This window comes from Portunus trituberculatus, chromosome 33, assembly GCF_017591435.1.
Source record: "Portunus trituberculatus isolate SZX2019 chromosome 33, ASM1759143v1, whole genome shotgun sequence".
In the NCBI taxonomy this organism is placed as follows: domain Eukaryota; kingdom Metazoa; phylum Arthropoda; class Malacostraca; order Decapoda; family Portunidae; genus Portunus; species Portunus trituberculatus.
Genome location: NC_059287.1, coordinates 12398409 through 12411561, shown reverse-complemented (window position 1 = coordinate 12411561; position 13153 = coordinate 12398409). Strand labels below are relative to the sequence as shown.

Genomic DNA, 13153 nt, shown 5'->3' with positions numbered 1-13153 from the left:
TGCTCACTACTCTCTCTCTCTCTCTCTCTCTCTCTCTCTCTCTCTCTCTCTCTCTCTCTCTCTTTCTCTTTAACCTGGGTGATTGACCGCTCGCTCTCTCTCTCTCTCTCTCTCTCTCTCTCTCTCTCTCTCTCTCTCTCTCTCTCTCTCTCTCTACGGCCCCTTAACATCTTGACGTCTTTACGACATGTAGAGAAAGCTTATGTCACAGGCTCTCTCTCTCTCTCTCTCTCTCTCTCTCTCTCTCTCTCTCTCTCTCTCTCTCTCTCTGCATAAACGTCTTTTCTTTACCTTTTTATTTAGGTCTCTCTCTCTCTCTCTCTCTCTCTCTCTCTCTCTCTCTCTCTCTCTCTCTCTCTCTCTCTCTGCATAAACGTCTTTTCTTTACCTTTTTTATTTAGGTCTCTCTCTCTCTCTCTCTCTCTCTCTCTCTCTCTCTCTCTCTCTCTCTCTCTCTCTCTCTCTCTCTCGGTGCATAAACGTCTTTTCTTTATTTCTTTATTTCTCTCTCTCTCTCTCTCTCTCTCTCTCTCTCTCTCTCTCTCTCTCTCTCTCTGCAATCAGACGCCCTCTCACACACCTGCCTTCCTTTGATTGGCTGACCAGCAGGTGAGTGCAAACCAAACATTAGCTACCCCCCATCTCTCTCTCTCTCTCTCTCTCTCTCTCTCTCTCTCTCTCTCTCTCTCTCTCTATGCAGCGGCTCAATCTCTCACCTGTCAATTGCGCAAGGTCATGGCTGAGTATTGCGCGATGTGTGTGTTCCGGGAGTGTGTGGTTGCGCAAAGATACCACCACCACCACCACCACCACCACCACCACCACCACCACTACCACTACCACCACCACCACAGCTACTATTACTGTTACTGTTACATGTGAATATGGAGTAGTAAGTGCAGTGTTTTCCTGTATTTAAGTATAGGCAGTCTTCCCTAATTCAGATACCCTTTATTCTCTCACCAAGACTGGTTTCCAAGGCCCCAAAGATGCTTAGCAGGGATTTTCAAGAGTATTTCTCCAGTTGGTAATGTAGAAATCTTGTCACTCTGCCTCTAGAATCTTATAAACACCTTGAAACTCGTGCGAATCTACATAAACATTCGTGAAATACTGAAGGTGAAGCACAGAAATGTTTGAGACTATGAGCCTTCATTAAGTCTAAATAACAAGTCCATAAATAAATATGAATATAAAAATAACGTAGTCTAACCTAATGTAACAGAGCCTAACATAATCTAGCCTAATCTAACCTAACCTAACCTAATCTAACCTAACTAGCTATCGTTACCTATCCCGATTGACGTAACCTAACCAAACAGAGCCTAGTCTTACCTAACCTAACCTAACTTAACAGAGCCTAGTCTTCCCCAACCTAACCTGACCTAACCTAACTAGCTTTCGTTACCTATCCCAATTGACGTAACCTAACCAAACAGATCCTAGCCTTACCTAACCTAACCTAACAGAGCCTAATCTTATCCTGCACTACCTTACCCAGATGCATAGACTGGAAGGAGGAAGTGACAGGACGAGGGCTATCAATACACACACACTGCACCTGAGGGGAGAGGGAAGAGGGTCGCGAGGCAGGGAGGGAGGGAGGGGGGAACATGGGTATTAGGGAGGCAGGGAGGGAGAGAGGGGAGGGGAACATGAGTATTAGGGAAGGGTAGCGAGGAGGAGGGAGGGAGAGAGGTGAGGGGAACATGATAGGGAAGGGAAGGGGGAAGGGGTATCAGTAGTGGAGGGAAGGGGAAGTGAGGGGAACAGGGTGGAGGGAAGGAGAGGGGAACAGGGAGGGGTATCAGAGAGGGTACACTGGTGAAGGGGAGGGGAGAAGTGAGGGGAGGGAAGGAGGTGTGTGGCTTTCCATTAAGTTAATCTAAAGAAGATGCAGTGCTTCTTACATCATCTCTCTCTCTCTCTCTCTCTCTCTCTCTCTCTCTCTCTCTCTCTCTCTCACACACACACACACACACACACACACACACACAATTCTGTTTCCTCTTCTTAGAGCACACGTGAGAAATGTGGTGGTGGTGGTGGTGGTGGTGGTGGTGGTGGTGGTGGTGGAGGAGGAGGAGGAGGAGGAGGAGGAGGAGGAGGAGGAGGAGGAGGAGGAGGAGGAGGAGGAGGAGGAGAAGGAGAAGGAGAAGGAGAATGAGAAGGAGGAGGAGAAGGAGAATACACAGGAATAAATGAATACAAAGGAAGGAACAGACAGCAACAGCCCTACTGGGCCTACCGAGGCTGTTTGTGTTCCTATGCTACCACTACAGATTCTACAAGTTAGAGGCTGAAGGACAACAGGGTTCAAAGAAGAAGAAAAGAGGCCACAGGGAGAGAAAGTCAAAGATGAGATAGGAAAGATTGAAAGAGACGTGATACTATCTAATACAGTAACTACAAACAAAGAAAGGATATATCATGTATGTAAGCGCAAAGTACGTCATTTGAGGGGTTAATGTGAGGTGAATGTCCAACCTTCTTTCAAGTTTCTACTGTATTGCTACGAACTACATGTGCTGGGAGAGAGTTCCAGACATTTACAATACTATTGAAGAAATAATGTTTAGTCTCATCTGAAGGAGAAGGAGGAGGAGATGGAGGAGGAAAAGAACAAAAGCAACAACAACAATAAAAAGGAAAAGAAGAAAAGACGGAAAAGGAAGGAAAGGAAGGAAGAAGGAAAAAAGAACAACAATAAAAACGAAACAATGAAATACAATGAACTTCCCTAATAAACAAAATATTCCCCTTCTTCTCCTCCTCCTCCTCCTCCTCCTCTCACCACTTATTCCCTTTACTGCATCTCCTGCCTCAATTCACGTAGGCAGACACAAGTGCATACAACAAGAGGAGGAGGAGGAGGAGGAGGAGGAGGAGGAGGAGGAGGAAGGGAAGGAGGAAACTGTGGCATTCATCATTCATATCATCATCATCTGCTCTGTTATTCTCTGCTTAGCCTTCATTGATGCAAGGAAGATAGCACCAATGAATGAGAGAGAGAGAGAGAGAGAGAGAGAGAGAGAGAGAGAGAGAGAGAGAGAGAGAGAGAGAGAGAGAGAGGGGGAATTCTCTTTTTTATTTAGACAATCATTACAATGTTTATAGAGTCCCTTGTTACATGATCTTATCCTAAAAACCATCTTAACGAGTTACAGAAAAATTTACAATACGAAATTACAATAAACTCTCTCTCTCTCTCTCTCTCTCTCTCTCTCTCTCTCTCTCTCTCTCTCTCTGCTACATCAAAACAAACAAAACAGAAGAGCAGCCCATAATAGAGATATCCGTCTACATCGGAGGATGACGTCACCATACCACGTGACCACCACCACCATCACCACCTCAACCACCATCACCACCACCATCGCCACCACCACCACCACCACTCACTCGCCTGGCAACAGCTCGTCTTCGTTTATGATTCTTGAGAGGAAGATGTGTAGATATGTCTCTCTCTCTCTCTCTCTCTCTCTCTCTCTCTCTCTCTCTCTCTCTCTCTCTCTCTCTCTCTTCTTGTTTGACTTCTACAAAAAAAATTCGACTTTTTTGCATAATTTCTTGTTTTTTTATTACATTTAACAAACGCATTTCTCTCTCTCTCTCTCTCTCTCTCTCTCTCTCTCTCTCTCTCTCTCTCTCTCTCTCTCATGAGGTCACGAGAACGGAGGGTGTGAAGGAGGAAAGGGAGGAGATGGAGGTGAGGAAGAAGGTACTCTATTGTTCTTCCTCTTTCTCCTCCTCCTCCTCTTCCTCTTCCTCCTCCTCTTCTCCTCTTCCTCCTCCTCCTTCTCCTCTTCTTCCTCTTCTTACTCCTCCTCTTCTTTCTCACCAATGCAGTTAAACCTTCCACACTTCCGCCAATCATGCCAATCAGAGGAGGAGGAGGAGGAGGAGGAGGAGGAGGAGAATAACAACAAACAACGAGAAGAAAAGGAGGGTGAGGCCAGAGACGAAGAGGGAAAACGGGAAAAGGATACAAAAGAAAATTAGGAAAGATAAATAAAATAGATAAATATAAGAAAAAACAAAGAAGGAAATAATTAAGAAGAGAAAGAAGGAAAATATAATCGTGAACAGAATAAGAAAAGGAACAGGCAAACACACAAACGAACAAACCAGTTCTGCCAGTTTCCGTATTTGCAGTGAGAGAGAGAGAGAGAGAGAGAGAGAGAGAGAGAGAGAGAGAGAGAGAGAGAGAGAGAGAGAGAGAGAGAGAGAGTATGGATAGATGGAAATATAAGTAGATTGACAAATAGATAAATAAATTGATAGATAAATGATTTGTTACACTGATAGATAAAAGTTTAACTACAACTCAAGTACATCAATTTATTACACTCAATGAGTTGCTTCACGGTGTGTGTTTATTGTAGAGTGTTGTGCATAAGTCTTCTTTGTATCTATTACTATATGCTTATCTAACTATTGTACATTTCACTAATTTTCTTAACCCCTTCAGTACCAGGACGCGTTTTCAGATTCATTCTGCCTACTATTTGGCGATTTTATACAGCTTCAGAAACTTATGTGGGGATTAAAATAGTGAAGACTCGCTCGCCATTAATCTTCTGACCTCCATAGACTCTTCTTAATGTAAATAAAATCGACTAATGACACCAACAACTCATGATAAAAATGCGTTCCAGTACTGAGGAGACTAAGATGTTTAATTTCGCCAATATGAATGAGGTTATCTGACCAACAATATGTACCTGGTACGAATAAAGAATTGAACTGAACTGTATAGGGTTTGAGATCCTTTTTGTAATCATTTTGTACGATACTCGACTCCTTTAGTACGAAACTCGATTCCTTCCCACCACCACCACCACCACCACCACTGCCTGAAGCGTACTTTCTATAACCTTACCCTTGGGATACATAATTCTCAAACACTTCTGTGGTTCACCTTCACTTCAGATGACTTTATTTAAGTTTACACGAGATTTTTAAGGTGTTTTTACTGTTCTAGAGGCAGAGCGAGAAGATTTCTATATTATTAACTGGAGAAACACTCGAAAACCTTGCTAATCATCTCTAGAGCCTTGAAAAATAGTCGTGGCGAGAGAACAAAGCGTTTCTAAAAATGGAACGTATGCTCAAATTCTGAAACTCTTCTGTGCCGCATCTTCCCTATTTTCAAGGAGTCTAGTTGAAGTGACACGGGTTTCTAAGGATATTTCAGTAATTTTAAAGGGCTATAGTTAAAGTTACAAGGATTTTTAAGGGTATTTCAGTAATTTCAATAGGGTCTAGTTAAAATGACACGGATTTCTAAGGCTGTTTCAGTAATTTCAAAGGGTTTTAGTTGAAGTGACAGGTTTCTAAGGGTGTTTCTGTCATTTCAAAGGGGTCTAGTTGAAGTGACACAGGTTTCTAAGGATGCTTCTTTCATTTCAAAGGTGTCTAGTTGAAGTGACACAGGTTTCTAAGGATGCTTCTTTCATTTCAAAGTGTTCTGGTTGAAGTGTTCTTTAGAGTGTTTCTGTCATTTCAAAGTGCTTTAGTTGAAGTGACACGGGCTTTTAAGGGTATTTATGTAATTCATATCATATCAACAAGGTTTCTGCATTACCGAAAGGGCAAATAGTCTTTAAAACTCGGTTAATCGTCTTTGCAGTCTTTGAAAATAGTCGCGAGAGAGAGAGAGAGAGAGAGAGAGAGAGAGAGAGAGAGAGAGAGGCGTTTCTGAATATGGCGCATAGAACGGATTGCTTCGTATCAGATTCGATTGTGTGGAGGTTCGAATCTTCTTATCTATGTCACTATTTGTATTCCAGCTATAAATTTTTACTGGCTAAATTTACACGTTAAGAAATTGTATAACATCAAACATACTTCACTTTTTGTATTTGATTTTCTATACTGCATACGAAAAATTTATGGTAGATTCAAATATAACGCTTTCTCTCTCTCTCTCTCTCTCTCTCTCTCTCTCTCTCTCTCTCTCTCTCCGGTCCGTTAGGTTCACCACTGCTGTTGCTTCTCTTCCCTACCATGACTTGCCACTTGTTTCCTCCTTTTCTTTCCTACCTTCCTCCTTCTTCCTTCTTTTCTGTTTCCTTTTCCTCTTCCTTCCTTCTCCTTCTCTTGCTTACTTCTCTATATCATTCTCCTCTATTTCTTCCTTCTCTTCCTTCTTCCTCTCTTTCCTTCTTTTTTTCTTTCCTTCTCTATTTCCTTCTTCCCTTCCTTCCTTCTCTTCCTTCTTTCCCTATTTCCTCCTTCTCTCCTTCCGTAATTTTAACAGCGCCAGGAAACCATATCTTGCGTTTATCTCTCTCTTTTACCACTCCCTATTATTGCTATCTTCCGCCCATCCGTCTCTCTCTCTCTCTCTCTCTCTCTCTCTCTCTCTCTCTCTCTCTCTCTCTCTCTCTCGTTCGAGCCATTTTAAAGGAAAAATATTTAGATTTAGCGATTAGGATAGTTTACAAAATATACTTGAGAGAGAGAGAGAGAGAGAGAGAGAGAGAGAGAGAGAGAGAGAGAGAGAGAGAGAGAGAGAACGTTATTTCTACACGTGGGGAATTCAGTTTTTTTTTTTCTTTTCATTTTTTTCTTAAACAACCGCTTACTTTTTTCCTCCTTCCTTTTCTTTTTTTTTTTACTCGATTTTCGCAATTTTCTTCCTATTCCTGACCTCCTTCTTTCTCCTCCTCCTCCTCCTCCTCCTCCTCCTCCTCCTCCTCCTCCTCCTCTTCCTCCTTTTCTGTATTTCTTGCACCGTTCAAATGTCTTGTGTAAGCTCATATTCTCTCTCTCTCTCTCTCTCTCTCTCTCTCTCTCTCTCTCTCTCTCTCTCTCTCTCTCTCTCTCTCTCTCTCTCTCTCTCTCTCTCTCTCTCTCCCTTTTCAACCCTTCATTATTGTAGTTGGTAATTACATAGTTACAACAACAATAATAATAGCAATAACAACAAAAATGAATGTGAGAGAGAGAGAGAGAGAGAGAGAGAGAGAGAGAGAGAGAGAGAGAGAGAGAGAGAGAGATGAGCAGACAGTTCAAGAAGATAGCGGGACTTGGGTGAAGATGAGCAAGACGAGAGAGAGAGAGAGAGAGAGAGAGAGAGAGAGGTAACGCACTGGGAGGTTTTCTTTCGCGCTTAACAGGATCTTTTTTACCGCTCCTCCACCGCACATGCACGCACGCACACACACACACACACACACACACACACACACACACACACACACACACACGCGAACACTCACCCCTTCCACCATGCAGGTCGTCGGTTCATGAAGTCGAAGAGACCAGTTCCGGGGCGCCTCCAGGGGTGTCCTGAAGAAGATACACGAGAACACTTTTACATGGGAAGGAAAGAATCGAGGTACTTCGAAGGTATTGTTTTTCCCCGCTATTCTATTTTGTACTCTAATGTCTTTTTGGTTCTCGTGTCATTAAACTCGGCTGTTGGAGAGTAGATTGATAACTAAGGAAGGAAGACTTAATAGAGAAGGAAAGATGTACATAGAACGTTTCCTCTTTAAATATCTACGCCCCTCAAGTTTGGGACCTAGTTTTTACCGCTAGATTTGTGTACGATTAGACCATTTTATTGGCATTAGGAATGGTCTATGGGGATCAGAAGACTAATTGGTCAGGTTCTTCACTATTTAAATCCCCCACATAAGTTTCTGAAGCTGTATAAAATCACCAAATAGTAAACAGAATGAATATGGAAACGCGTCATGGTACTGAATGGGTTACAGAAGGAAGACTTAATAGAGAAGGGAAGATATAGGGAGAACGTTTACTATTTATTACCTCTATCTCCATGGCGATAGAATAAAATGACAACTTAAGAGAAGATATACAGAGATTATTCCTTACTCTTTCTAACTCAACTGCAAGATAATCATTGGCATACGGAAAGAAAAATAAAAACATTTCCTAAGATATACAAAGAATATTCCTTACTCTTCTTAGCTCAACTGCAAGATAATCATTGCCATCACGAAGGAAACAAAAAAAAAAAAAACAGGAACTACTTAAAGAAAGAAATAAAGATAACAGCACAGTAATAGAGTAAGATGATAGCTAAAGAGAAGTTAAACAAAGAACATTTTTTACTCTTTTTAGTTCGACTGCAAGATAAACTATAGCATCAAAAGCGGAAAAAAAAACAGGAACCACTTACTTAGAGAGAGAAAATAATATAACAGGACAGTAATAAGATGATAGCTAAAGAGAAGTTATACAAAAGAACATTTTTTTTTCTATCTTTCTAGCTAAACTATAAGATAAACTATAGGATCACGAAGAAAGCCAGGGAGAAAAGATAACTTAGCACAATAACAGAGTAAGATGATAGCTAAAGAAAGTTAAACAAAGAACATTTTTTTATCTTTTTAGTTCAACTGCAAGATAAACTATAGCATCAGGAAGGAAAGAAAGCCAGGGACCACTTAGAGGAAGAAAAGATAACTCTGCACTGTAATAGAGTAAGATGATACACAAAGACAAGATAAACAAAGAACATTTCTCACTCTCTTTAGCTCAACTGCAAGATAAAATGATGGCATTACGAAAGAAAAAAGAAAAGAGTAACCATTTATTTTAGAGAGAAGGAAATGAAAACTGAAGAAAGAACCAATCAAAAAAGAAAATTATACACTCTCCTACTCTTCTTAACTCCAAAGAGAACCAGGAGTAACTGACTTAAAGAGGAACAAGACGACACCTAAAGAAGAACAACTAATTGAGAAAATACACAAATTATTCTTTTCTCACTCTAACTTATTTCCAAGCTCAACTATTATTATGAAAGGGAAACAGGAAATACTTACGCCAATTTTTCCTTCCAAAGTCTAAATAAAAAGTGTAATTCTCCTCATTCAAGACCATCAAGGAGCGTTAGTGAGATAGAACGTGTGTAAAAAGTAAAAATATAAAAGAAAATGTAATCTAAATCATCATCTTTCTTCAGGTTTAAGTGTGTAATGGTTCAAATAAATAAAGCCTTTTGAATGTTGCCTCTTTAAATCTCTCTCTCTCTCTCTCTCTCTCTCTCTCTCTCTCTCTCTCTCTCTCTCTCTCTCTCTCTCTCGCTCAACGATCCAATAAGCGATAGTAAACAATAAACTCTCGAAAAAAAGGAGAGAGAGAGAGAGAGAGAGAGAGAGAGAGAGAGAGAGAGAGAGAGAGAGAGAGAGAGAGAGAGGGAGGTGAAATTCTACACTAAATCATCACATTTTTAACCTTAAGGATTTTCAAGAATACTTCAAAACAATTACAGATTCTCTCTCTCTCTCTCTCTCTCTCTCTCTCTCTCTCTCTCTCTCTCTATCTATCTATCTATCTATCTGTCTATCTATCTATCTCGTAGGTTATATTAGTAAAAGCTTCTGTTACAAATATGTATAAATTAATGAGATCCAGAAGTTATGGAAAGTATTATGAACAACATTCTTAGTCCTAAAAATAATAAGCAAGCAAATCAATAAAGAAAACAGATAAAACAAAAATAAATTACTACGTTATTGTCATTTTAACTCATCCCCCTCTCTCTCTCTCTCTCTCTCTCTCTCTCTCTCTCTCTCTCTCTCTCTCTCTCTCTCTCTCACTTACTGAACGGATTAAAGGTGTCGAAGGGGAAGAAGGGACGGTAGGAGAAGGAAGGCGTGTTGTCAACATCCTCGGTAAACTCAACCTCTTCCTCCTCCTCCTCTTCTTCCTCCTCCTCAACTTCCTCAGGGGTCTGCGTGGGCTCTTCGAAGCGGTGCCCGTCGAGTTTCTCCCCCTCCACGTCTCCGTTGAAGTGCACCTGTTAGCGGGCCAAGCACCAGCAAGTCAAGTGGAGTGTCAGGTTGCAAGTACTCAAGGTTGTTAGGATCACCTTGGCAAAACTTCACGAGTGTATATCATAGCTGAGGACTCTGTGTGTGGTGTGCCTCAGGACTGGAGTAGGGAAGGGTGGGTGTCTCAAGGTGTTTTTATATCCTGCAATTCTTTTTTTGGGGATGGGGTTTGTTGTTTGTGTTTTTGTGTGTGTGTGTGTGTGTGTGTGTGTGGAGGGAGTTTTTTTTTTTTTTTTGTGTGTGTGGTAGGATATTGTTTACACACACACACACACACACACACACACACACACACACACACACACACACACACACACACACACTTCTCTAGCAAAGCATTCCACTGATCTATTTTGCTTTGTTTGGGAAATTGTGTGTGTGTGTGTGTGTGTGTGTGTGTGTGTGTGTGTGTGTGTGTGTGTGTGTGTGTCCATTCATAACACAAGAATGAGTTAATTAAGCTTATCATTTCCTATCATATTGTTCAACTTTACATAAAACACACAAATTTAAACTAAGACTGAAAGAAAAAAGAAAGAAAACAAAACTTCAATAAACAAATCAATAAAAAGATAAGTAAAATTTGAAATAAAAAAATCTTTCTTTTCTTTTTATTTTACTTTATTCTATCCTTGGTTTTCTAGTCAAACAATAAAGTAAACAAGCGCTACTAACAACACAGAGATAACACTCACCCTCAGTCCATCATCAATGCCCTCGCCAAAGGAACTCGAGATGGCTTCCAGTCCTTCGAAATCATCAGGAGCTTCCCTCTCAGCATTTCTCAGCCGTACAGGTAGCGACGCCTCCACCTGGGACGGCCACGAATACCTCTCATTAGCAACTAGAAACTCGCTACTCAGAAATCGCTTACTCACCACTTACTCGTTGCTTAGAGGATGTGTACGTAAGTAGTATGGGTGTGTTCCTGTGTTTGTTCGTGCGTTCCCAGTACTCGGCTCGTGAAGAAAACGATTTGTCATGCTCTTAAAAATGGTTGGTCCGTTTTCTCTTTTCTTGTGGACACGTAAGCCGATTAGAAAGTATGGGAACGTCACTGCAGGTCTCCAACAAATTATGCTGCAGAGTTCTATCAGCAAAAAGTAACGCTCCTTTGTGCTGCCACGGTTATACGGGCTTTCTATCTAACCTCTCTTGTTCTAGACTAAGGAAAAAAGACTTAATAGCGAAAAAAGAAACACGAAGAACGTTTCCTATTATTTAAGCCCTACAATTTTGAAACACATTTTTACCCCTAGATTTGTGTACGATTAGATCATTTTATTGACATTAGGAAGGGTCTGTGTTCTAGACTGATGCATTCCTCAAAAAGAAGACTCAAGTAATGTTTGTCACTTGTAGTTCTTGGAAAGGCAAATATACAATAAAATTTACACCAACAAAGGCAATATTCGTCCTAACTTTAACATTAGAATTACACTGACTTACTAATATCAACAAAGGTACAATATGTCTTTACTTTGTTTACATCAGATAACAAACACAAAAGGTAATATTCGTCTGTAATTTGTTTACGTTATGAGGTGAAAAGAAACTACCATAACACTAACACAACGTAACCAAACCTAACTCAATTTAACCTTACCTAACACCGCGCTTGTCCTTAGCACGAAAATCAACACGAAAAAATAAAGAAGAAAACTAATACATACATCTCCCAAGAAAAAGTAACATGAATAAACAAATAAAAGAAAACTCACCCAACAAAAGATGATCGGGAAAAATGGTAGACATAAAAACAAGAGAAAATCGTGAGTGAACAAGAAAACCCAATGAAAACTAAAAGACACGATCCGCCGAAACCAAAAAGAAAAAAAAGATAAAGAACAGGAAAATTAACTGAACCTAACCTAACATTATCATACTTTTTCAGCACTCAGTTTGGTAGAAGTGGACAAGAAACATCCCCTAACCCCCTCCGTCCCATAGAAAAGTCATTATCCCGAGAAACAAAGAAAAAAGCATCAACAAAAATCAACCTAACCTAACATTATCATTATTTTTTTTTAGCACTCAATTTGGTAGAAGTGGACAAGAACCCCCCTATGCGCCCCCCACCAAAAGAAAAGAAACAAGTCATGATCTCCAGAAACAAAGAAAAAAATACACAAAAAAACTAAACTAACCTAACCTAACCTAACATTAATATTAATTTTTTCTAGCACAAAATTTGGTACAATTGAACAGGACCCTCAACCTCCGCCCCCCCCCCCACACAAAAAGAATGACTATCCCAAAAACAAAGAAAAGGATGAAAAAATAAACCCAAACTAACTAAAAACTAATGTATTTCTTTTTCGCACACAATTTAGTACAAGTGAACAAGAAATTCACCCCCAAAAAAAAAAAAAAAAAACTTCCCAGAAATTTAAAAAAAATCAACCTAACCTAACTTAACCAAACCTAACCTAACCTAACCTAACCTAACCTAAACTAACTTAACCAAATCTAACCAAACCTAACCTAACCAACCTAACCTAACCTAACCAAACCTAACCCAACCCAACCCAACCTAACCTAACCTAACCTAACCTAACCAAACCCAACCCAACCTAACCTAACCAAACTTAATTAAATCAACCCAAACCCAACTTAACCTAACCTAACCAAACTTAACTAAACCAATCCAAACCTAACCTAACCTAACATCTCTTTTTAGCACACAATCAGGTAACACCGGCAGAGCTTAGATAACAAAGTCCCCCTGGAGCAGCTCGTGAACCAGATGATGACGTCACTTCCTGCTCCGAGGCTAGAAAGTTGCGCTTCACTGTCCTAAGGGTTCGAGTCCCGCTATACATCGTGGGTACGTCTGTCACTTGTTTCATGAGATGAGATGAGAGAGAGAGAGAGAGAGAGAGAGAGAGAGAGAGAGAGAGAGAGAGAGAGAGAGAGAAGAGAAGAGAAGAGAAGAGAAGAGAAGAGAAGAGAAGAGAGAGAGGAGAGGAGAGGAGAGGAGAGGAGAGGAGAGGAGAGGAGAGGAGAGGAGAGGAGAGGAGAGAGAGAGAAGAGAGAAGAGAAGAGAAGAGAAGGAAGAGAAGAATAGAGAAGAGAAGAGAAGAGAAAAGGAAAGGAAAAAGAAAAAAGAAAGGGAAGGAAGAAAACCAGAAAAAGAAAGCAATACATGAATACGAAGAAACGAAGAAAGTCAAATGACAAAATATAAACACACAAAATGGGAAAGTAAAAGAAATGAATGAAAAAAAAAATTAATATGAAAACTCATCCAACATAAGATGAAAAAAAAATATATATATATACATAGAATAAGAAGACAAAACCGTGAGTGAACAAGGAAACCAAATATAAAACAAACA

General features: G+C 40.3%; 1 protein-coding gene across 1 annotated transcript in view; it reads right to left on the bottom strand.

Annotated features, from left to right (window-relative positions):
• LOC123512169 (transforming growth factor-beta-induced protein ig-h3-like) overlaps positions 1-13153 on the bottom strand; it is a 38699-nt gene that overhangs the window by 13201 nt on the left and 12345 nt on the right. The window contains 3 exon segments of the mRNA XM_045268389.1: positions 7227-7296; positions 9586-9781; positions 10511-10627. Of these exon segments, the coding sequence (XP_045124324.1) occupies positions 7227-7296; positions 9586-9781; positions 10511-10627 (383 nt within the window).